General features: G+C 39.5%; 1 protein-coding gene across 2 annotated transcripts in view; it reads right to left on the bottom strand.

Annotated features, from left to right (window-relative positions):
• Positions 1-26,508, bottom strand: part of LOC136867498 (monocarboxylate transporter 7) — a 104,391-nt gene that overhangs the window by 19,309 nt on the left and 58,574 nt on the right. For both annotated transcript variants that reach the window (XM_067144708.2, XM_067144707.2), the window contains exons 5-6: positions 25,327-25,580; positions 23,077-23,363 (exon numbers count right to left, since the gene is read on the bottom strand). In XM_067144708.2, coding sequence (XP_067000809.2) covers positions 23,077-23,363; positions 25,327-25,580 — 541 coding nt within the window. The remainder of the gene's footprint in view (positions 1-23,076; positions 23,364-25,326; positions 25,581-26,508) is intronic.

The raw sequence follows: 26,508 nt of genomic DNA, 5'->3' as shown, positions 1-26,508 counted from the left end.
TATTCTTGTTAACGTGCCTTTTGCTCGACCACGTGATTATTTCAATTTTGTTAGTTGCAACATATTGAAATTAAAGTTATGCTGTGAAAGTTTTAAGGGATTGCATGAAGGTTATGTATAAATTCAAAGGAATTGTGTTGCTGAATTGAGGTTATATGACAAAGGAAACTGGATCTTTTACATTTATGACAACAGGAGGATTAATGGACTTCAATTATTATTTTGCATGTTTATGTTACAAAAACTTCTTCATCTTCTCCTTATTCTTCTTCTTCTGCTTCTTGATGGTTTTGGGCTCTTATTATTGTGCCCAGTTGAAAATTCCTAATTTTATCCATAACACTCACAAGACATCAAAACACCAAGCTATGGAACACTTATTAACTGATGCATTCACACATCTAGAGCATTGTAATATAGGGTTGTAGTTCACTCAACGTGTATACACAAGAACACCAATGGAAGCAGGAGTATAATTCAAGAATCCATCATGAGAACAGCACATTGCATTATAATGCAATGTTTGCACCATCAAGAAATTTATTTATTTATTTATTGCGTTTATCGTATTAGCATTAGGATTGTGTAACAGACAGGAAACACTGGTTGGAAGGGGATGTTTGAAACGTACGAAGAAGCATCTGACGCGCAATCAGAGTTAACGGGCATTGAAAAATTAACTGATTCGCGTCTCCATCTCTATTACCACACGAGCAGTTAGGCACTCGAGTGAGATGAAAACGGAATTTATATTGAGGGGTGAGAGCATGATTAAACCGTAAACGGATGATATGTGTGATGTGTCTTTGGGAGTATGATCGATCCTCTCATATACCAAGGTTTCGTATAATGTTCAGTTGTAGTTGATAATAAAAGTTACCCTTGACTTGAGCAGTATGTTGCCAATCTGCTTGCCAAGTATTATGAGTGACACCTTTGATCCTGGGAATATAATCTGTAGGGGGAACTGCAATATTAAATGTAGGAGTTGAAAGTCAAGTAGCTTTTTTGCTAAATGATCGGCTTGTTCATTGCCCAGAATCCCTGTATGTCCAGGCACCCACACTAGTGTTAAGTAAACTCTGAATTTTTCAAGGGGTTTGACCAATTTGCAGATAGAGTATATGAAGCTAAAGTTTGCAAGACACTCAGGCAGAGTCCTGCAGAGCGGCCCAACCTATGAGCTGCTTCGACAATAGACCGTTATGGGCTTTGAAAGGCTCGAACATACGAAGCCCGTGACGTCATCGCACGGGCCGGTCTGGGCCAGCACTATGTCATTCGTACTTGGTGAGCCAAGGACAGCGCTGTGGTAGTTCTATGGGCTGACTGCTTCAATGTGTACAGTGTACTGCGTGTCAGCGGAGTCCGTTGCATTACGGTCGAGTGGAGACGATCAAGTTTGCTGAAACCGTGGCAAAAAACTGTGAAATAAAAAAAAGAAACAAACAAACTAAAAACCGCACAATACAAGACTTTTGAACTGGATCCTAAACTTAAAAGTCGTATTTGGTTGGTATTCAAGCCTGCAGTTGACGGTGATGGAAAATACGTTAATTTTGTGTGCTGTACGATCTGCGGTGAACTTTATGTACACACTAGCAGTTACCCGCTACATCTCGCGCAGTTTTCATAATTTGATAGAAGTAATCGTTCCTCGGCACTGTACTAAGACATTGTCTGAAAATCCCTAAAGTATAAAACCTCACTGAAAAACTGAGTTTCATCTACCCCCAGAGACTCTTTGTAAACCACGTTTGCTGTATTGCCTTTTGGGGCTTAGATGACCATGCGACATAGAACTGTACACGTGAGAACATCTTCTCTCAAATAAAAAAAGTTTCTCTATTTTCAAAGGAGATTCCAAATTCATATTCCACATCTGTAACACCTTCAGGTTTTGAGATCTAAGTATCTGCTTAAAAAGAATTCAACCCCTTTATCATCCCTTCCTCCACCCCCACCTAAGTGGATTTTCTGAAAACAAAAAAAGAGACATGTTTCTTTATTTTTAAAAGACATCCCAAGTACCAAGTTCCATGTCTGTAACATGTAAAGTTTTTGACATACACTGTAGATATTCCGGTACTCATTTTAAAAATTCACCTGCTTTTCAATTCTTTTAGTCCCTTAAGAAGTTTTCCGAAAACAAAAAATACGTGTTTATTGATAAATGAGCTGCCAAATACCAATTGTCACGACTGTAACATCTTCAGTTTTTGAGATATTTGTATCCTCATAAAAAAAATTCAACACCTATTTCAATTTCCCCCTGCCAGATTGATTTAACCCCCCCCCCCCAAAAAATGAGTGTTTTTTTAATTTTAAAGGTAATTTCAAATACCCATTTTCATGTCTGTAACATTTTTAGGTTTTTTTAGATATAAGTATCCTCATACAAATAATTCAACTTTCATCCCCCTTTAAGTGGATTTTCTGAAACCAAAAGATTACATATTTCTTTCTTTTTAAAGGAGACTCTAAATACCAATTTTTATGTCTGTAACAACTTCAGTTCTTGAGATATCAGTACCCTAATAAAAATAATTCAACACCCTTTTCAGTCCCTTTTACCTCCCACGTTAAGTGGTTTTTCCAAAAACAAAATAATACCTGTTTTTTATTTTTTAAATATTAAAAATATCAGTTTTCACATCTGTAACATGTGAAGTGTTTGAGATATACAGTAGATATGCTCATATTAAAAATTCACGCCAACCCACATTTCACTCCTTTTTACCCCCTCGCCCCCCTTAAGTATTTTCTCCGAAAACAAAATAATACATGTCTCTTTAGTTTTAAAAGAGATTATAAATACCACTTTACGTCTGTAACATGTGAAGTTTTTGAGATATATTGTAGAAATGCTCAGGGATTATGTGTACAAATTTTGGTTGGCAGCTATGCCCAAATGTACACGAATAATCTTGCTGCTGTAGAATCCTGGATCTGATGTTGCAATGGTTACGGCAGTTCATTTCTTCATCCGATTCCGAGAGCAGGGTTAGTGTGGTGCCAATATCTCCATAACAGTTGGTTTTAGGGCTTAAAACATGGTTTTCAGGCCTGTAGAGCTGTACTACGCAGAACTACCATCGAACTCAATATCATACGGACTTTGATTACTTCCATTTTTATACTGTGCATATGATAACCTCATTTTAATATTAAGAAACCACTAGCGTATTTTACTATGTGTAACTAGTCTGTTGTTATTTTGTTTTGGATAGGACTTTGTACGTGTTTTTAATGTATTCTTTCTTACAAATATTGCTCATAATTTCCAACCAGACGTCTGGTTTAATTTTGAGGTGCTTTGATATGACTGATGATGCCCCACATGGAGGGCGAAACATGTCTCCATTTTTAACGATGTTTAACTAAAAATGTTAACATCCAGTAATGTATTGAATAGGTTGGAGTCCAATAAATTCTTTTATATTATTATTATTGAGATTCTTTCAATACGGAAAATAAAATGATTTTCATTACTTGCAATGATAAAGCCAACCAGGCTAATAAAAATAAAAATAGATATCAAAACCTCAAAATCAAAATCGGTAAAATTTCAAAAGATATCTTATTCTTAAAAGAATGTTTAAGATTAGGTCTGGTGCCGAATTTCTTAAAATCAACTCAAAGGAAAAACATTCCAACACTCAAATCTAAAGACGTCCAAAATAAAGTCAACACCATCTGGCTTAGAAATGAAATTAAACTAATGTATAGAAAAAAATCTCTATTAAACCTGCAGCTTTACCGGGAACATTTGATCACTGCTCAATCATTATCACCTCTCGAATGGAGCTCATACCAAAGACACATTGCACGTAAATTGCAGAACATATTAGACAAAAAACAAAAAACCTTAGACCACAAGTTGACATGTCTATTAGAAAAGAAACCTAAATCCATAAACCAAAACAAAAATAGAGAAACTTTCACCCCCTCATGGAAAAACACTCCAACCACCATCAATTTATCTAACACCACATTTTCGGATAATGAAATCAATTTCTTTGACCAAGGCCTAAAATATAATTGGCCTAGTCCAAATAAAGCCGAGGATATAATTACCACAATAGCCGAAGTTGAATCCAATATAAATAAACAAATTCCCTTCGACAGACAAAATGACGTGAGATATGAGATAAAAAAGAAATTACCCACCCTTATAAAAGAAGTTTCCGACATCAATAATTTCACCGTTCTCAAACAAACCCACGAATTAAGAAAAAAGGTAGACACCAATAATGTTATAGTAACGAAAGCCGACAAAGGCAATGCCGTAGTCCTAATGAATAAACACGACTACGTCAAAAAAACGGAGGATTTCTTTTCCGATAATTCTTACTCAATAATTTCAAAAGATCCTATCTTAAAAACTCAGCGTAATTTAAAAACAATCCTAAAAAATTCACCTTTCTTATTTAATGAACACGAACATCAAAAACTCATCAATATGAATCCCAAATTACCCACCGTCAGATCACTGCCAAAAATACATAAAAATGATGTTCCCATTCGACCCATCATAAATAGCCGAAATAGCCCAACGTACAAAACTTCTCAGTTCCTCCAAAAATTCCTTAAGAAACACTTCACATTTCACAATAAACACCCTATTAAAAACTCAATAGAATTATGCGAAACTTTAAATAAATTTAATTTGCAGCCTAACCACATAATGTGCTCATTTGACATTACCAATATGTTCTCGAACATTCCCGCTAAAAAAACTATCGAAATCATACGAACTAATCTTTCTAAACACAGCACCTTAAGTCAGTTAGAAATAGAAGAATGCTTACAATTACTAACTTTCGTCCTTCATAACAATTATTTTACGTTCAATAATAAGATATACAAACAAGAAGGTCTAGCCATGGGTGATCCCATTTCGGGAATACTCGCCGAAATTTATATGGACAACCTCGAAAATAGTAAAATAACAAACAGCATTAACGGTTTGTGTCTTTGGCTACGCTATGTCGATGACACACTAGCAATAATAGACAAAAGCTGCAATAATAGTGAAGACATACTAACTTACTTAAACAGCCTTGACAATTGCATCAAGTTTACTAAAGAAGACGAGGACAATAATATCATCAATTTTTTAGACATTACAATCACCAGGACCTTAAACAATTTCGATTTCCAGATTCACAGAAAACCTTCATTCACTCCCACAACCATAAAACAAAATTCTCTTCACCCACAATCGCACAAACAAGCCTCATTTTACAGTTTAGTGTACAGAGCGTTAAAAATTCCCATGTCAACCGTCAATTTAAAAAAAGAAATAAGTACCATAAAAGAAATAGCTGTTTTCAATGGATACAATCCCTCAATCATACAGAAAATAATCAATAAAGTGAAATTGAAATTGGCCACAAACCTCTCCCCAATAAAAATTAATAAGCCTAAATATGCATCATTCACCTACATTAACCCCATTATACATCAAATCGCTACCCCTTTAAAAAAACATGATATTAGGGTAGCCTATAAGACCCATAATTCTAATCAAAAGCTATTTTTCAACCACAATAAGATAAACTCGGACAACAATAAATTTTCGGGCTCTGGCATTTATAGACTGAAATGTGCTGAATGTAACAGTTCATATATCGGTCAAACTGGGAGGAGCTTTGCAATTAGATATGCAGAACATTTCAATGCCCAAAAGCACAATAAACACTCAGCCATGAGCATCCATATGAAAGACACCGGACATAGCTTTACCACAATCGAACAGGATCTCCAAATTTTAAAAAGACTAGATAAAGGCAGGCTCATGACCGAGTTCGAAAATTTATACATTTTTTTGGACCAAAAATATAATAAGAATAAGAATTTAAATGATCCAATAGACAACCGAAGCCCTCTTTACGAACAATTAATATTTTCGCTCAATAGTTTAAATCTGAAAGACAAAAGACTTGTTAACATCCTCAAAACAAGCTCTCCAAGCACCCCCACTAAGCCGCTCAACTCATCACGCCCCTATTCTCCCTCCAATACACACAACTCCTCCCCAAGCGCCAATCACATACCCACAGCGCCGCCTTCTCAAATCCACTCCCCTCCTCTAAGACGTCACACGTACAACACGAGGAGCAGGACATTAGCGACAGTCAGTGCTCCACAAACCTCCTAACAATTAGGCAACAGCTCAACAGCTTTCAAGGTAAATTTTTAACTTTCACATTTTTCATTTCTCAATGATTTCCCGTTTCTTTTCTTTTTCCGTCATTTCACTTAACTAATTAAGACAAATCCTCCATTTTCAGATTTCACTCACATGTAGGACAGCTCAAACACCGATTGCACTGCACAACATTTTTCGACCGTTGCCCATTCAACCAACAACTGACCTTCCCACACTTCAACAACAAAATATACGCAAATTTTTAGTCAACTAGGAAGAACCTAATGATGTTTTTAACTATCTTCATTTGAAGCTGGTGTTGTTTTAACTCTGTCTTAGCACAGCCTCGTTTTATAATCAACAAAAGCTGTTCACTTGCACTGTGCACTCCATTCAAATAGAGAGTGACCAACGGAGTTTGACTACCTCATGAATCCTAGGGCGAATTATTTTGGTTGGAGCCAAATTACAAATAGTCAAATTGGAATGTTTTACCTCATCATTTTTAACAATTAGAAATAAGTGTACAGTAATTATAAATTGTGTTTTATTTTGCCAACATTTGTATATACTACGCAGAACTACCATCGAACTCAATATCATACGGACTTTGATTACTTCCATTTTTATACTGTGCATATGATAACCTCATTTTAATATTAAGAAACCACTAGCGTATTTTACTATGTGTAACTAGTCTGTTGTTATTTTGTTTTGGATAGGACTTTGTACGTGTTTTTAATGTATTCTTTCTTACAAATATTGCTCATAATTTCCAACCAGACGTCTGGTTTAATTTTGAGGTGCTTTGATATGACTGATGATGCCCCACATGGAGGGCGAAACATGTCTCCATTTTTAACGATGTTTAACTAAAAATGTTAACATCCAGTAATGTATTGAATAGGTTGGAGTCCAATAAATTCTTTTATATTATTATTACTGTAGAGCTTACCAAGTTTTGTTCTTTGCGTCAAGGGGCTTAAAATAAGCTTTGTCTCGTCCTTGCACGACAAATTCGATATTTCGCCTATATTAGCCTATTATTTGTATATCTCCCCCCATCGCCCCCCACCTTGAATTATTTTGAAAATAAAATACAGCCGATGTCCCTCACGGATAATGTATATTTACATTAGTAAAAGGATTTTTAGAATCGGTCCAATAGTTTCTGAGATTACCCTCCAGATATACAGAAACTAACAAAATTCGCACTCTCTCTTTAGTATAGATTAAAGGAGTTGGACTGTTTTTGTCTTTTTATGATTAGATAAAAAACTTGTGAATGAGGTGTGCTTGAATGACGACCATTCTAATGTTTGCATGTCATCAGACTCCATGACTATGCCACAACCTGCCAAGGTAATGAAGTTTTCTTCGTGGACTGACGTTCATGATGCTCCTATTTGAACAGATGAGCTGGAAAGATATTTAAAGCAAAATTGTGGAATCGAAGAAGATAGATGTAGCATCCTATTGGAGAATAAATGGACAAAACTATCCAAAATTTCACCAGATCGCTAAGAAAGATTATGTATGCAAGCATCAAGTTCAGCTTCAGAGAGAAATTTCAGTTCAGCGGGCTTCATTCTCAACGCACGACGGTCTCTTCTACAACCAGACAATGTTGATGCTCTTCTTTTCATTCACAGTAATTCCATTCAACCATCACTCGCAATGACCAATAAACTGCGCACGCTAAGTAAAAGCTATGTTCAGGTTTGTTTTTGTTGTTGGCATATTGCACGTCATTTCAGTTTATACTTTATTTTGAGGTAAACGTGAATTAAGTCCTATGAATATGTTTCATGTTATTTGGATTCATTTTTAGTTAACTTGATGTCAATTGCAGACGAATATTAGTTTATTATAAAATTTCTGTTTGTTTTCAATTATTATTATTATTATTATTATTCCTCCTGCTATTTGCTTTACGTCGCACCAACACAGATATGTCTTATGGCGATGATGGGATGGGAAAAGCCTACTGGATACTGGCCGCACTTAAGCGACTGCAGCTATCGAGCTCGGTATCATCATCATCATCATCATCATCATCATCATCATCATCATCATCATTATACTTTTGTATCTGAGGACATTGTGTTGAATATCAATGACTGGCGGGTGATTGAAGAATATCAATCAAACGTGAAGTGATCACCAGTACATTACTTTTTGTATTCTTCCTGACACTTCACAGATTAATATTACATCATATGAACCAACGCAGTGTAATATAGAAAGTATGGACAAAGAAAAATTTTTTGCTATCCTAAGAAATGAAATGGATAGTATAACAGAACAAATATGTTGTTACAAAGGAAAGAAGCTCACTATGGAGCTTATTCAGAGAGCATGTCATCTTTCCATGACTCATAAAACATCACGAAACAAGAAGCATTCAGCGTACTGGTGGACCAAAGATATTGCTGATCAGAGAAGACGTTGTCTGCAACTTAGACGGAAGGCACAGAGAGCATGAGTCAGCCAAGAAGATACCTCACTCACAGCTGAGTATAAGTCGGCGAAGAAAGAATTGAGAAATGCTATCAAAAAGAGTAGTCGACAAATGGTGGAAAATGGCTAAAGAAGTGGATGATGATCCATGGGGTTTAGGATACAAGATCGTTATGAAGAAACTTGGAAGTTTCTCGAACCCGATCATGGACTCAAATGCAATGAAGGATATTGTGGATACATTCTTCCCAGATCATCCTGAGAGGTCTGCTGCTGCTGATGATGATGATGATGATGATGTCGTCTTCATAGATGATGTGCCACTTTTTACATGAGAAGAATTGATGAGAGCGATTAGGTCCCTTAGAAATAAAAAGGGCCCAGGACCAGATAGTATTCCAGCAGAGATATTAAAGCTGACAGCAGATTTCTGTCCACAACTACTGCTGAAAATGTACAATAGCTGCCTGCTATCGGGGGTGTTCAGTGTTCGCTGGAAAACAGATCGGCTAGTTTTAATAAGCAAAGGAAAATCTGGGGTCTATAGGCCTTTATGTATGCTGGATACTGCTGGTAAAAGATTAGAGAAACTTTTGCAGCCAAGAATACTTTCAGCAGTTCAACTAGCTAGGGACCTCTCTGATCGTCAACATGGTTTTCGAGGAGGGCATTCGACAATCGATGCAGTATGGGAAGTGTTGAATACAGCTAAAATGGCACAAATGGGTAATCATCACTCTCGGAAAGTGACGCTCCTTGTGACTCTGGATGTTAGGAACGCTTTCAACTCGATAAGTTGGAAAGACATATTGGAAGCGCTTCAAAATACTTTCAAACTACCGGAGTATCTCATGCGCATAATGAGAAATTATTTGAAAGATCGTACTCTAGTATATCACACAGAAGATGGGCAGAGAGTGAAACGGCTCACAGCTGGTGCAGCACAAGGGTCCATCCTTGGCCCAAATCTGTGGAACATAAATGTATGATGGATTGTTGAGGTTAGAGATGCTGGAAGACACAATGCTAGTGGGCTATGCTGTTGATATAGCTGTTTTGATAGTTGCTCGAAATTTGGAGTTGGCTCACTTTAAGCTAAATCAAGTAATGCGACGGGTGAAAGATTGGATGGCGAATCACAGATTACAGCTTGCAGATCATAAAACAGAGATTGTTCTCTTGACAAGAAAAAGGATCACGACCGTCATTCCAATGTATATTGGACAAACAGAAATCGAAACATCTAGAAGTATAAAGTATCTCGGAGTGACACTTGATACCAAACTTACGTTTTGGGATCATATCAAACGGGTGACAGATAAGGCGGTGAAAACAACGATTGCGCTGAGTAGATTAATGAGCAACGAGCAAACGACGACTTCTGATGTCGATAGTTCACTCGACACTTCTATATGGTGCCGAAGTCTGGGCTGAATCTCTGAAGTTTGAAAAATACCGGCGAATGATAGCTGCGGTACAGCGGAGATCAGCTTTGCGTATTACAAGCGCATATCGCACAGTATCCGAACCTCCGGTCCTTACGATAGCAGCGGTAGCACCGATTGATTTACTTGCCTTAGAGAGATAGGAAGTCTGGCGAACTAAAGGAGAGTTCGGAAAGAAGCGTGCTAAGGAGCTAGTTTATAGGCAACGAATGGAGCGGAGGCAGCAAAGATGGGAGGAAGATCCTCGAGGAAAATGGACTAAGTGGCTGATACCACACCTAGCTGATTGGGTTGCCCGAGTTCATGGCGAGGTTAACTTTTACATTACGCAACTATTGACGGGTCACGGATACTTCTGGAAATTTCTACATAGAGTAGGTAGAGCGGGCGACTCGGCCTGTATTTATTGCAATGATATAGACGATGCATTTCACACATTTTTTGTATGCTGTCATTGGTCAACTCAGAGAAGATGTTTATATACTGAGCAAGGAGAGTTGACGCCAGAAACTATTGTGCAGGCGATGCTACGAAATCAAGAATCTTGGGATCAGATAGCAGTAGGCCTATATGCAGAAGGCATCCTGCGTCAGAAAAAGAGAGATATGAATGCTCATGAATGGCAGTAAGGAGAAATAAGGAAGAAGAAACCTAAGAAATTAGCACGACACCGCCCTGAAGTAATGCGAGAGTGGTTCCGGAGCAGAGATATACGTCGTGGGAAAAGGGTGTGTGGGTTTTAGTGAGTAGGAATCTCACACACTTGTGGAATGCAGACCCTCACAAGTGTCTAATGAAAGATTTCCCACACTTCCCTCGTAAAAGAAAATTTATTATTATTGTTATTATTACAGTGCAGGAGAAATCTCTACCGTCGATTAGCCCACTTTGAAATATGTTATCAGTGTACGGGAATTCGTAGAGTGAGTGATCTGAATAGTAGTGTGACGTGAACATTTCGTTGTGCACGGCGCACATGTTATTGTGGAGAAATACTCAAGGTTATTCTACTAAGCCTGCCCAGTGCGGTGGACTGCGGTGGGCTGTATGAGACCAGTGCTGTGGGCCAGTACGTGGCCGCATCAGAAGAGAACGGCACTGCACGGGCTGGGCTGCCGGAGCCCGCTGGTTCGAAGTGCTGCGCAGTGGGCCTGGCTGCAGGACTCTGCACTCAGGGCATCCGTATATATTGTAATTCTAGTGTAAGCATGGTTTTTGATAAAAAGGAGAGCTTGTCGTATAGCAAATATTTCTGCAGTAAATATAGAAAATTCAGTGGGTAATCTAAATTGCTCCTGTAAATTTGAGGTTGGGACAAAATGAGCTGCTCGTGACTCCAATGTCAGTCTCAGAACCATCCGTATATATATCGATGCTATCTGGGAAATCAGTAAGCTTCAGCTTTTTTTGACAGCGGATATGCAAAGGAGGCTCACCAGATTCAACGACGAGTGTATTTGTGGGCATGGTTTTAAGGGCCCCTATACATATACGTAAAGCTTTATATTGGCATGTATTGAGCTGCATCAGATTAGTACTCTATGCTATATCATATATATGAGAATCATAGTCTAATCATGTTATTTTCTTTATATCCCACTTACAACTTTTTCAGTTTTTGGAGACACTGAGGTGCTGGAATTTTGTCCCGCAGGAGTTCTTTTATGTGCCAGTAAATCTCCCGACATGAGGCTAACGTATTTCAGCACCTTCAAATACCACCGGACTGAGCCAGTATCGAATCTGCCAAGCTGGGATCAGAAGACCAGCGCCTCAACCGTCTGAGCCACCCAGCCGAGCGAATCGTAGTCTAAGTACATTCGTATTGTTGATTTATACAAAGATAGGGTGACGCACGGGTCAGCGGCCCAGTGCCTACGGGTAACTGATTTAAGTACTTGAGTGTAGTTATCACTCTTTTTGTGAATGTATGAAAATGTTTCGTCCAATTGAGTTTATTATCTAAGACTATTCTCAAGTATTTATACTGATTACCAATTATTGTGATTTCATATGTGTCAAAGGAGATCGGAGAGCGATCGTAACATTGGAGGTGTGTAAAAATCATTGCATAACATTTGGAAAGACCATGGGCATCGAGCCACGTAAATGTCTCCTGCATGGTGGCTGTTGTATGTTGTCTACATTCATGTAAATTATCGTGTGAGTAATGAAGCACGAAATTATCTGCATATGCAAGTAGACGCGCTGAACGTAAAATGACCTGTTCAAACTCACTCATGTATAGGGCAAAAAGGATATCACTCAAGATATCCCCTTGAGGTAACCCATGACATGTCTGTCGGGGGGGGATATATGCCGTATTGTGTCGTTTTAAGGCACAGTGTTAGGTGCGTAAGTAATTGCCGTAGAATATTTAGAAATCCTTCAGGACTTTTTTGTAATGGAAGTTTTTTCCCATAAAATGTGCAGTGGTACAGAGTCGTAGCGTTTAATATCAAGAAATATAGCGATCGTGCTTTGCTTTCTGTATCTAGCCAGTAACACATCTACAACAAAAATATTAAAGGCATCATGGGAGCTTCTTCCTTTGAAGAAAGCATATTGGCATGTAGGTATTAGATGGTAATATTCCAGTGCCCATGTGAATCTCGTATAAGGAAAACTTTTATAAAAGTTGTGCTACAAAGAGCCTAACACTATGCCATGATAGTTGTTGGGGTCAGAAGGTATCTGTCGATCTTTGAGAATGGGAACCAGAACAAATTCATTCCAGTTTATAGGCGTCGTGAAAGTTCTTATGATGTTGTTGTAAGTGTTTATTAATACCTTCTTTGCTCGAAAAGGTAATAGTTTTATCATCTGATACGTGATGTAATCAGGCCCCGGGGTAGAGTTGAGTACTGCTTCCAGTTCCTGATAATCGCATGGTTGTAATAAAACAGAAAACTTTGTATGGGGATCGGTTTGAGGGTATAGAAAATTAGGTAATACATTTCTTCTTCTTCTTCTTCATCGTCCTTCATCTTCTTCTTCTTTGTTTTGCCTCATGACTGAGGCGTCGTGACTATCATAATATTCAGCCCTCTAGCCGGTGAACCATACTCCGCCATTCTTCCCTATCTAAAGCTTTCAATGTGGTTGCTCTGAGAGAACTCTGTAAGGGGACATTCACCATGTCAATCCATCGTGTTGGTACTCGTCCTTATTGTCTGGTTCCCTGGACTTTGTCTCAACAATCAACTTTTGAAGCCTACCATCTCGGCGCATTATATGTCCAAAGTAGCGTACCATCCACTGGGAGACCTTACACGATAGACAAACTTTTATCTGAAGTTGGTTCAGGATTGATGTGTTCATGCGATGAGCTGTCCAAGGAATCCTCAACATTTTCCTCCAGCACCACATTTCAAAGCTTTCTATCCATTCACGATCACGTTTGAGGATGATCCATGTCTCTGTGCCATATAAGAAGACTGAGAAGACTAAAGATTCAACGAGCTTCTTTTTTTTATCGATGGTGATGTTATTATCTTTCCAGATCTTCCGCAGACGGATCATTGCTACCTTTGCTATTTCAATTCTTTGTTTTATGTTATCTTTGGAACCGCCAGAGAGCCTAGATATACATACTGATGTACAACTTCACAACCTCCAATCTGTTGGATATGTGGACTGTTGTTGTTCTTATGATCGACAATTATGACTTTGGTTTTCTATCGATTTAGGCGTAATCTAATTTCTAGGCTTGCTTCCTCTACTCTCTTGATCAGCTCTGTCAACTCCTCTTCAGATGATGCTATCAAGGTGGTGTCATCAGCAAATCTCAAGTTTGTTGATCTTGCATCCCCCAATGGAAAATCCTTTGTCCCAGTCATCTAATGCAGTTCTCATTGCATATTCACCATAGAGATTGAAAAGTAATGGTGACAGCATCCATCCCTGATGGACTCCAGCCCTTGTACGAAACTTTTGTGACTGTTTTGAATCTTCACAGTGGCTGTATTTTCCTTGTACAAGGACTTGAGGAAATCAATCAAATGGAGTGGCAAACCTATGACATCTAAAATTTTCCAAAGATGGTTCCATTTGATGGTATTGAAGGCCTTTTGGTAGTCAATAAAGTACAGGTATACCGGAACATTGAATTCTCTAGCCTTTTCTATGATTTGTCTTAGGCTTAAGATCTGTTCTCGAGTGACTTTTCCTTTCATGAATCCAGTCTGGACTTCAGGAATTTGATACTCTAGGAATGCCCAGAGTCTCTTATGCAGGATATGAAGCATAACTTTACTGGCATGTGAAATCAAAGCAATTAAGCAATAATTTCCACATTTTTCCCTCGATCCTTTCTTGTGGATTGGGACAAAGATTGATTGTACCCATTCCTCGGGCCAGCTTCTAGAATTCCATATTGCTTGGCAGATTTTCAACAGCATTTCAATTCCAGCCTCGCCTGTAGCTTTCAAGACTTCTGCACTTATTCCATCAGGTCCACATGCTTTTCCAGTTCTCAGCATTTTCAAAACCATTTCTACTTCATCTCGGAGGATGTCAGGTTCAGGATCTGACTGTTTGTCTATCTTCACTTGGTCTTATGCATTGCATCATTCACTGTACAGATCCTGGCAGTACAATCTCCATGTTTCTCCATTCTCTATAACTATAACATCATCACCCTGTGGGTTTTGTACAATCCAGGAATATGGCTTGAAATCTCGAGTGATTATTCTAATTTTATCAAACAGATCCTTGCTGTGGTTTTGATTTGCATGGTGTTCAATCTCAGAACAAATGTTACTAAGGAAATTATTCTTCTCTTCTACAAGAATACTGAATCCTTCGATCAAGATCAAACATTTGCTCTCTTTTTTCTTTAGTGTTAATGCCAGATTTTTTAAGGCACCTTCTTTCTTCTACAAGCTGAAGGCTCAAGTCAGAGATCCACTGTTGCCTTCTAGTATTTGGTACTCTAGATTCATTCAAAGAGGATTCTATCCAGTTTTTAGTCACATTCCACAGCCCTTCTGCAGGTATTACTGGATCCTGTAATATGGAGGCTCTTCGCGCCAATGATTCTTTGAATGACGACATATTAACTATCTGTGGTTTCCTGTGTGATCTTTTAACTGGTGTTTGAAGTTTTATTCTTATTTCTGTTCTAAGAAGCTGGTGATCAATGCTACATACTGCACCTGGACAGGTTTTGGTGTCCATTACAGAAGACCTCCATCTTGAACTGATCAGGATGTAGTCAATCTGATTTTTATATTGACCATCAGGCGAAGTCCATCTGTACATGTGCCATATGTTATTTTTATTTATATCGTGTCAGAAGCATACATAAATTTAAAATTAAAGATAAGGAAAAACATAAAACATAATATAAATATTCCAATGGCGAAGAGCCACATTAAACTATGTGAGCCCAAAACCTTGCAACATCAAGTGCATTTGGCTTCGCTTTAACCAGGTCTTCTGTTGTGCAGCTGAATGGACATGAACTGCATTGCAGCAAATGGGCTGTGGTCTGCTCTTCTCCACATACACACAAGGTACTGTTCACTTCGAAACCCCATTTCTTCTGGTTTACCCTGCACCGCGTAACACCAGAGCGCAGTCTGTTCAGTGCTCTCCAATTCACCCAATCTGTGACATGGCCAGGAGGGAGTTCCTCTTTTGGGGTCATCCATTGATTGATCCTCGTATGTTGACTCCTGACGCGCTATTCTTGAATTCTTGCTTGCTGCGCTGTTCCTGCAAGTGTTTCGGTTACTCTCAAGAAGCTTTTCCTAGACTTAAGTCGCTGGCGTGGTGGCTCATATCCAAACAAAGGGTGGGCTTTCGATGTCAACACCTTTCTCTTTTCTTTCTTGGCTGCCACTTCACGGCGAATATCGGGAGGTGCTATCCCTGCAAGGCAATACACTTTTTCCAAAGGTGTAGGTCTCAAACATCCAGTAATAATGCGGCAGGTTTCATTGAGTGCTACATCAACTGCTTTGGTATGGCAAGATTTGTACCACACTGGGCATGCATATTCAGCTGCAGAATAGCAGAGCGAAAGGGCAGATGTCCTCACTGTGTCTGATTGTGCTCCCCAAGATGTTCCAGTTAGCTTCCGCACAATATTGTTTCTAGCAGCCACTTTCTGCTTGATGTTCATACAATGTTTTCTGTAGGTTAAGGCATGATCCAAAGTGACTCCGAGGTACTTCGGGGTAGGATTGTGTTGTAATGCTATGCCTTGCCAAGTGACCTTCAGAGTTCGGGAAGCTTCTCTGTTGTTTAGATGGAAAACACAGGTTTGCGTCTTAGTTGGGTTTGGTGTTAATTGATTCTTCTTGTAATAGCCAGCAAGAGTGTCTAGAGCTGTGGACAATGTTTGTTCACTCGCCTCGAAGTTATCCCCCTGAGATGTGATGACACAATCATCAGCATAGATGAAACTATTCGTCCCGGCAGGAAGAGGCTGATCATTTGTGTAAATATTGAAAAGCATTGGTGCCAACACGCTTCCCTGAGGTAGTCCATTCTTCTGTATCCTCCACCTGCTTCTTTTCCCCTGGAACTCAACGAAGAAACTTTGATTTTGAAGTAGGTTTCTAATGGCACAAGTCAGATGGAAGTCCTTTGTCATGCTGTATACCTTTCCACGGAGAATTTGGTGATTAACAGTATCATATGCTGCCGAGAGATCTATAAATGCAGCTCCTGTGATTTTCTGGCTTTCAAAGCCATCTTCTATGTGTTGACTTAATTTCAACACCTGCGATGTGCAGCTTTTCCCTCTCCTGAATCCAGCTTGCTGTGGAATCAGAAGTGGCTCGATTTTATCAGTCAACCTATTGAGGATTAGTCTCTCCAGAATCTTAAAAAGATGGCATAATAATGAGATTGGCCTGTAGCTCCTAGGGTAATTTTTATCTTTGCCTGGTTTTAGAATGGCTATGACATATGTGATGCTTCATGACTGTATTAGTTATAGTGAACCTGTTATGAATTGCAAACACAAAAAGCCTGTTTCCCCGTTCATTTCTTTCTCCAGTTTCATATCTTCCTACCGATGTTCTGACATGCTCATCATGTTGTGTTGAACCAATTTTGGCATTGAAGTCTCCCATAACAATAGTTAGTTATCTGCTTGGAAAAGTTGAAACAGTAGCATCAAGATCTTGATAGAAGCGGTCAATCCGCTGTTGGGGCATAAACCTGAAAGATGTTGATTGAAAGTGGCTTGCATTTGAGACTTAGTGTTATAATGCGATCATTAACAGGTTTATATCCTTTCACTTGGCCATTCAATTTGTTGCTGATCACAATTGCAACCCCGTTACTGCTTTTTTCTTCATTTCCAGAAAAGTAGACCCAATGATTACCACTTTTAAAATGGCCATTGTTTTTCCAGTGAGTTTCACTTAGCCCAGCCACTCCTATGTTATACCTTTCCAGCTCTTGTATCATCAGGAAAAGTTTTCCTGAAACTAAAAGTCCTGTCACATTTCAAGTAGCCACACTCTGCTTTGTTCTTCCAGTTGCAAATTTCACATATGCAGGCGGGTTGCCTACATGCACATGCCCAGTAAAACATTTCACACTTTGCAGCCTGGAACCGCAAAAGCGCCGGTTGTCATCCGGGTCGCATGACAAATTAGATCCATTTAAAGCAGGTATCATGATAGTGTTCATGGGAATAATAGTGTAGTGTCACCGGGCGAGTTGGCCGTGCGCGTAGAGGCGCGCGGCTGTGAGCTTGCATCCGGGAGATAGTAGGTTCGAATCCCACTATCGGCAGCCCTGAAAATGGTTTTCCGTGGTTTCCCATTTTCACACCAGGCAAATGCTGGGGCTGTTCCTTAATTAAGGCCACGGCCGCTTCCTTCCAACTCCTAGCCCTTTCCTATCCCATCGTCGCCATAAGACCTATCTGTGTCGGTGCGACGTAAAGCCCCTAGCAACAAATAGTGTAGTGAGGTCCCTCTCTCTTCCACACCGCAGTACCACAACCGAAAAACCAGTCATTCTGGTGACGCTTCAGGCTCTCCGCTCGTGAACCATCTCGAGCATGAATTGCTCTGTGCATCAAGTCGGTACTGATGGCGCTGCTGCCCGACATCAGGTTTTCAGTGGATTCCAGTGGCATTTCCTCCACTGAGGGACCACCGCCCTTCCTCAAGGAGCTCATCCGCCGAAAGCCGTTGGCTCCCTGAGGGTGTCAGGTTATTTCTTGCCGCCTAACACTCGGCGTGGAGTCGCTGGCTATACAGTCTACTCCATACCATAGCAAAGCAAAACTCTCGCCAGACATACAGGTAATACATAGTCCGGAGTTAATTGAGCAAGAAAATCATTTAGAACTTGATAGGGGATTATCGCCGGAGGTATATGTTGGGAAACATGTGTTAACGCACGTATAGCATTCCACAATTGTGCGGCGGATACTTGTCAGGTTAATGAAGAGATAAACTCTTTCCAAGCTAAACAGCATTTTTTATTAAAGATTTGCCGGGTATACGCTATGTAATGTTTGAGGCAGAAATAACTTTGCGGTGTTAGATGCTTACGATACTGTTGAAACAACCTTCTACGAGTTTAAATTAATTTATGACATTCGTCATTTGATTTGTTGTGGACGTCGATAGGAAGGTGCAATGGATTCTTATAGAGGGTGATAAAGGTGAATGTAATCTTGTAAGATCTGGTACAAAGAATGGTATGTTAGCATGTTAATAGTTATTTGATGAAGACGTTCAGCGAGATAAGTATTATATAATTGTGTGTTAAAGTGCCGTAAACAGCAGACATTAATGTGGGATTTAATAGGTGTGTTAGGTTTGCCAGCGCCGAATGTGATTACAATAGACATAGGTGATAAGTGGTGACATAGTCCTGCGGCATATTGTGAGATTGACAGCACTGGGAAGGACACCGGGCGCAGTAAGTCGAGTAGGGGAGCCATCATTCAAGATAAATAGGGCATGTTTATTTACATCATTCAGGAGATAGAAACCTTTAAGTATGATAGAGTTCCTGTCCCACAAAGTATGGTGTAAATTATAGTCACCAAGAAGAAAAATATATTGTTCTGTGTCAAATTGTTGAAAAAATTGCCATTCTGTAATAGAAACATTCGGAGGACAATAGATATTCTTAAAGAGAATGTGTCGATAATAGATACCTATGGCATATGTATGAGGTATCGAATAAATGGTTTGCAAAGGTCTATAGGTGAGTGTATGATGAACCAGAAAAGCTATGCCCCCATAACCTGGCCCTTCATGTCTCTCGATATTATAATATTTATAAGATATTTGTTGAGAGGGTTCAAGCCAGGTTTCCTGTGGTGCCGTTTCATTAATAATTGATTGTAGTTCATTCCTTTTATTCACGATATTCCTAGGATTCGATTGGGTTACTTTTATCATAAAACTGCATAATGTTATGGACTCTATTCCTTAACTGATAGAAAAACGTGGGTTATCAGTGGGTTGTCTCCCAGTTATTGAAGTTTGTTGAATGTCACTTCGGAGATGATCTTGTTGATGTTGACGTTGAAAATTAGCAATCAATTGTGCCATTGGAGTACCACTAGGTATGGCACATGCTTCCATTGTAGACAAAGGTAGCTGGGTGAGTAGAGAGGATTGATTCATAGTACATTGAGAATTCATTCCCGTGCTAGGCGGTGTCCTTATCAAATTATAATACCCTGCCCTGTCATACCCAGGAGGCACTTTTTACAGATAATCGGGGCAAATATAAAGGGTTGCACATCTAAATATTCTTGGTATAGAGAAACATACTGAGGCAAGTTCTGTGTTCTAAACACTACTCTGAGCGATCCTCTTGGAACATATTCTGTACCTTCTTGAGTCACAATTCTATGGTTAAGTTGTTGAATTGATTTTATGGGTACAGGGGATTGAAGATTTTTGAGTATTTCCGAATCAGTAAAAGATATTTTGACACCACGTATTATACCAACGCACAAGATATTTGAACTTGGTATGTAAGCCTTGACTTTAAGTTCTTGTAAAATTGGGTGTGTTAAGAAAAGAATTTGCATGAACAGCAGACTTGAATTCAATATGAACTCTATTTCTACCCTGCTGAGCTACTGATTTAATCCCTGCAATATTGCTTTCAGAGAAAGCACATCCCAATGTCATGGGGTGCATATTGCCAATATTCTGAGTTGTATTCGACTGAACAAAGATAATGAAAGGGCCATAATGGGAGCTAGGGTAAGTTTCTTGTACCACAGGACTGTGAGAGTTATCACTATTCACATCACCTGAGTTGTTAGTGTTTTGTAACTCATTATTCAATTGTTTGTTAGTATCCATTCAAACAAATCCTTCTTGCACTACTGGTATCTGTGAGGGGTCAGGAGCCTCCTCACCCCCACTGTTAGCTGTCACACTACACACACAGTAAGTATTAAACTTTCATCCGTCCACTACTCCTCGTCACAAGTAAACACCAACGTAACCACTCGCTATCACTGTAAAGAGGACACTCCTTTACGAAAACATGTACTAAGGGGAAGAGAAAGAATCTAAGAGTATTTATAGCAAGGATGGTGTATATGTAAAAGAGACTCACAGAGATTCTTGCACAGAACGGTGAGAAGAATGTAAATTTTGTCTTTACTTCTTTGTATGTACGTAACCTCGAATCGTACTTGCCTTATTACTCATTTCTGATGCACTCCGTTCAAGTTGTTGGCCTCAGCGGTCTGATTTTCGTTATGAACGAGAATGCAATATACGTGAATGATTCCACAAATTCGAGATGTGTTGTATTTTTACTTCGCTGCTTAACCTCAATTGCAACACATTGTTTTCATTTCTGCATTTCACATTTCATGATCTTGCTTGTATTAAACATCTCAGGTTATTGAGAGCAGTACTGTTGGGTGCCAATGTTTTTGATTGATTTTGGATAACTTGATGATGAACATGACTGTTACATGCATAACCATTTTCAACAACACACCAATCAGAAATAGGCTCAGAAACGGCCACCTTTAATTAAATAAATTTATAAAAATTAAGACTCTCTTCCTAACAAAACTCATTGCATTATGTAATTATATTACTTTTTGCTGAATGAATAACAGGAACTTTACTTTTTAAGAAGTGGATATACTGTCATTACCATCCAACGAATTGTAAATCATAGCTTGTACGATTAAACCATGTACCTTCATAAACTGTAAAACAAAAATTATAATGTGTTAGTTTCCTATGAATGTATAAATATAAGAAAATAAAACTGACTGTTTACATGGAGTGCAGTATAAATCAAACAGGAATATCTTGGAAAGTTCAGTTTTCTTGTGATTATAGAGTCTTTCCCTTAAATACTGTACTCTACTCAGCATTTCACCGAGTAGTAGAGGAAAGCTTGGTAATGACAATCGAACATCACCGTTCCCTTCGTGCAAAGTGCGTTTGCTCTCTCGCGTCACTGCGACATACACCAGCCCGGCCGCACTGGGCTAGCCCAGCTGAGCACCTCTGTTCTAGACTGTATGTCGCACAAAGTATAACTTGTACAGAGTCATGGACACCTTGTTATCCCAAAGTGGATGTCATCTGACAAACATTTTGAATGACTGATGTCATTATACAGAAACTACTACACAATGTGTTGGTTACGATTTGATGTGCCCTGTCCGGTCGATTTCTGAGAGTACCGAGCTCGATAGCTGCAGTCGCTTAAGTGTGGCCAGTATCCAGTATTCGGGAATAGTGGGTTTGAACCCTACTGTCGGCAGCCCTGAAGATGGTTTTCTGTGGTTTCCCATTTTCATACCAGGCAAATGCTGGGGCTGTACCTTAATTAAGGCCACGGCCGATTCCTTCCAACTCCTAGCCCTTTCCTATCCCATCGTCGCCATAGGACCTATCTGTGTTGGCGCGACGTAAAGCAACTTGTAATGATTTCTGAGAAAAATCAAGGTAACAGATGCACATAGGTACTTGGTGTATTGTCAGGTTAACTTAATTGTGGAATTTTTTGCAGGGAGAGCACCCCTAATGTCTCCTGCGTAATATGCTATACAAGGCGTGTTTTTTAAAGGGCTGTTTGAAAATAACTACTCAACGAAAGACGATTTTCAAACACCACATTTATTTGCAGATTCTACATACTTTACTCTAGCCGCCAAGTTTGTTTAAAGACTTATCATACCTTACAACTAAATTTTGAATACCCTCTTCATAGAAACTTGCAGCCTGCTCTGATAACCAAGAGTTCACAGCCATTTTCACTTCGTCATCATTATTGGGACAGAGTCTGTTTGGCTCCATTCCATGCACTGTTGCTTCGATTCAGGTGTGATATGTGAAACCCGTGTTTCATCTCCCATTACAGTCTGACTCAACATGCCGTCACCTTCTTCGGTATAACGAGTTAAAAACGTCATCGAACACTCACATCTTTTGTTTTTGTGGTCCTCCATTAGGAGTTTAGGGATCCAACGGGAGCACAGTTTCCTAAAGTTTAGGTTTTCAGAAACAATTTTGTAAAGCACTGACCTAGACACGTCAGGAAAGGTGTTTGAGAGAGCTGTTATTGTGAAGCGTCTCTCCACATAAATCTTCACTTCAGCTGTAGCCACCAAATCGTCTGTGATCACAGATGGGTGACTGGAGCGGGCCTCATCATGGACGTTGTCACAGCCATCTTTGAAGACTCGTACCTACTTACGCAGTTTGACTTCACTCATAGCATTAGCACCGTACACTTTGCAATCTGGAATGTCTGCAGCAGACAGGTTCCTTGCCGACAAAAACAGTATCACTGACCGAACCTTGCACGGGGCGGGTGAGTCGATATTCTTGAGCATTTGAGCAAGCACAGAACAGAACCGTACAGGTTAGCAACAGAACTGCAACTGAGCACCGTTGTTCCCCAGGCATGCCGGAACACGACGCACATGCTCGTTGTGACGCACGGACAAACTACTAGTGTCTACAACAAAACGACCCTTACTTAAACAACACGCCTCGTACTTCAACATTATGAGACAGAGTTAACAATTCTTACCATACAAGCCTCCAGCTGCCAAGAAGCACGACATACTTGTAAGGCGCTTCTTCGCTAGCGGCGATGTAGAGAGCAGCCAGTGTCCAGCACCAGCGACAAGAACATCCATCACTCCAGCGGCAGACATGAGCCCGGCAGCTTCATCCATCTGCATGTCGGACATGCGAGACCGAGCCAGAGAGGGCAGCAGGAGCCAGAACGTAATGTTTGTTATCCTAGTGGCTGCCAGAAGTAACAAAGCTGCATAAAACATTGGTCGATATAACATCTTTAATTCTTCAGTGTACCTGCAAACAAGCAATACATCAAAGTTGTCACAAGAGAGATTAAAACAATTTGTGGACTGGTAATTGTATACTCTGACCAATAAAATAATTCACAAAAAAGAAACTTGGCTAATTGTGAGCTACAGTTTGCTATGTTTATTGATTGCTCACAAGACAGAAAGAAAAGATAGAATGATTTAGAAATGAAACAGGATGAAGACAAGGAAGCATGTGGGAATAGGGAGATGAAGTTCTTACTATTTGCAGATGATGCTGCACTCTGGGGAAAAAAGAGTACAAGAACAACTCAATACACTGAACAAGAAAATTGAAAATTAAGGTATGAAAATCCATGCGGAGGAAATCAAGACAGTGGTGATAAAAGGAGGAGAAAGACAAGGGAAGTTCATTGTGAAAATTGGTGGTCAACGCCTTAAAATTGTTGACAGTTTCAAATACCTAGACAGCAAATTAATGCAGAATACAAGGCTAGGCATGGAGATTAGCAAGAGGGAGCAACAGGGCAATGCATCCTGCCAGAGTGCAAGAAACCTTGTCTGGAGTAGGGAAGTACTAAGAGATAATGTACAAAATGTATTTCACACCCATATTGACCTGTGTTAGCAGAGTACTGACCCCAGTTGGAAAGACAGAATGGTTTAGGAATGAGACTGGACTAAGACAGGGGAGTGTGCTGTCACCTCTTCTATTTATTATGGTCATGGACAAAATCATAAAGGAAACAAAGGAAGCCTATGGAGATAAAGAGATGAAGATACTGCTATTTGCAGATGATGATGTGATTTGAGGAAAGAACAGAAAAGAAGTGCAACAACAACTAGATGTACTAAACAAAAAATTGAGAAATATGGCATGAAAATCAGTACAGAAAAAAGCAAGACTATGGTGATATCAAGAGGAAAAAGACAAGGAAAGGGCACTGTGAAAATTGAAAATCAATGTCTGGAAATTGTGGACAACTTTAAATACCTAGGAAGTGAATTAATGCAAAATGCTGGAGTGGACATGGAGATTAGCAGGAGAATAATGCATTCTACCAAAGTGTAAGAAAACTTAAAAAAATAAAGTTCCTAGAAGGAAACCATAATTTAATTTCATCGATTGCAAATGTTACGCTTCCCCTAGTGCACCGTCACTGCGTTGTCCTACATATGAGGCTTGCAGTGGTTTCTCAACGGCGCACTAGCCGCCAGCGTCAAACCGATGAGCCCACTGCTACACTGGGGCAAAACGCTGGTAATTTCATGATTGAAAAAGCCTAGAGCTTAAATGTTTTTTTAAGAAAACTTGTTTGGAGCAAAGAAGTACGAAGGAAAAGTAAAGAGATAATGTACAAAATGTACTATGTACCCATACTGACTTATGCAACAGAGAGTTGGACTTTCACTAGCAGGCAAGAGAGTAGAATTCAAGCCAGTGAAATGAAATACTGAAGAAGTTTAATAGGAAAGACAAGGAAAGACAGAGTGAGGAACAATCAATCATCAATCAGTCATCAGTGATCTGCATTTAGGGCAGTCGCCCAGTTGGCAGATTCTCTATCTGTTGTTTTCCTAGCCGTTTCTTAAATAATTCCAAAGAAATTGGAAATTTATGATATCACCAACTGTCAGCCTGTGAACAGTAGAGATGTTCTGTTAGTGCTCTATACTCATCTCTTGTCTCCAGCCTACATTTTGATGTGGGAAAAATTCAAAATAAAAGCAAAAAAGAAATAAAAATATATCATTCATTGAAATGGCTTAAGTCAGCTATTCTTCTAAAAAGTTAATATGATGCATTCATCATGAAAACATTACAGACTGCAAATTTTCATCAAAGGTGCTTGGAAGATTTTAAAACTTATTATGCCATTTCCAAACAATCAACTTTTTCGACTTATTTCCTTTCAAATCTACAAATAATAATTTCAATTATTTATTCTAGTTGCGCCTATTAATTTCAAAATGCAGTTTGGACATACTTAACTCTCCTTTGGAGATGGTCCCCATATACATAGAGAACAACATCTTCATCTGTAGGATCCTCTATGAAGAATGCCACATCATGGCCCGACGCAGCCAGCTCCACATCACTGAACAGTGGCCGCGGCATTGAGTCGTAAAAGGGTTGTGGACTATCTGATCCCTCCTCTTTTTGTTCTTCTTCTGGCTGAGGCAGGTGGTGAGATTCAGGTTGTGGCTCATGTTTGCTGGGAGTGCAGTTGTCCTCCTCATTCTGGAGAACAGACCATTCATAAAGATAACAATCCATTAATATATTCTTATCAAATGGAAAACATAACCATCGACCAATATTTCACTCCTTAGCTCGAAAGAATGATGCTTAACCGTATCCAGGAAGCAATAGAAAGAGTCATCCCAGTTGAACAAGGGGGTTTCAGAAAGAATCAGAGTTATTGTGATCAGGTGTTAACACTGACAACAGAGATTGAAGCAGGATTCCAGAAAAGACTGAAGACTGCTGCAGCTTTTGTTGACCTTACACCAGCCTATGACACAGTCTGGATAAAGGGACTGTTGCTCAAGTTTTTTCAAGTCATCCCTTGTCAGAAGCTAGCATGCTTACTAAACAACATATTATCCAACTGCCCGCTTGCTGTATTTCTGAATAGTGAAAGAAGCAGGCGGAGATCTCTAAATAATGGTTTACCTCAAGGGTCACTATTATCTCCCATTCTATTCAATATTTACATCTATGACCTGCCAAGAGCAACTTCAAAGAAGATTCAGTTTGCAGACGATCTAGCTTTAATTACTCAGAGTACAGATTTGGCACACTGTGAGGATGTACTCACAGAGGACCTAGCTACCATGTGTAACTATTTCCACAAATGGAGACTCCAGCAAAATCCTAGTAAAACGGAAGTAACAGCATTCCACTTTCAAAACATGGAAGCTAATCGGAAGCTACATGTGGTTTATAACGGAACAGAAGTCTCCCACAACTTCTTCCCAAAATATCTGGGTGTCACACTGGATCGATCCTTGTTGTTCAAACAGCATTGCCTGAATCTGTCAAAGAAGCTAAGTACAAGAGTAAATCTGCTGTATAAACCAGCGGGCAGCAACTGGGGTGCAGATGCAAACACTCTTCACACTGCTTGAGTTTCTCTGCATACTCGGCTGGTGAATACTGCGCTCCT

The sequence above is a fragment of the Anabrus simplex genome, chromosome 3 (assembly GCF_040414725.1).
Source record: "Anabrus simplex isolate iqAnaSimp1 chromosome 3, ASM4041472v1, whole genome shotgun sequence".
In the NCBI taxonomy this organism is placed as follows: domain Eukaryota; kingdom Metazoa; phylum Arthropoda; class Insecta; order Orthoptera; family Tettigoniidae; genus Anabrus; species Anabrus simplex.
This window is presented reverse-complemented; position numbering and strand designations above follow the sequence as displayed.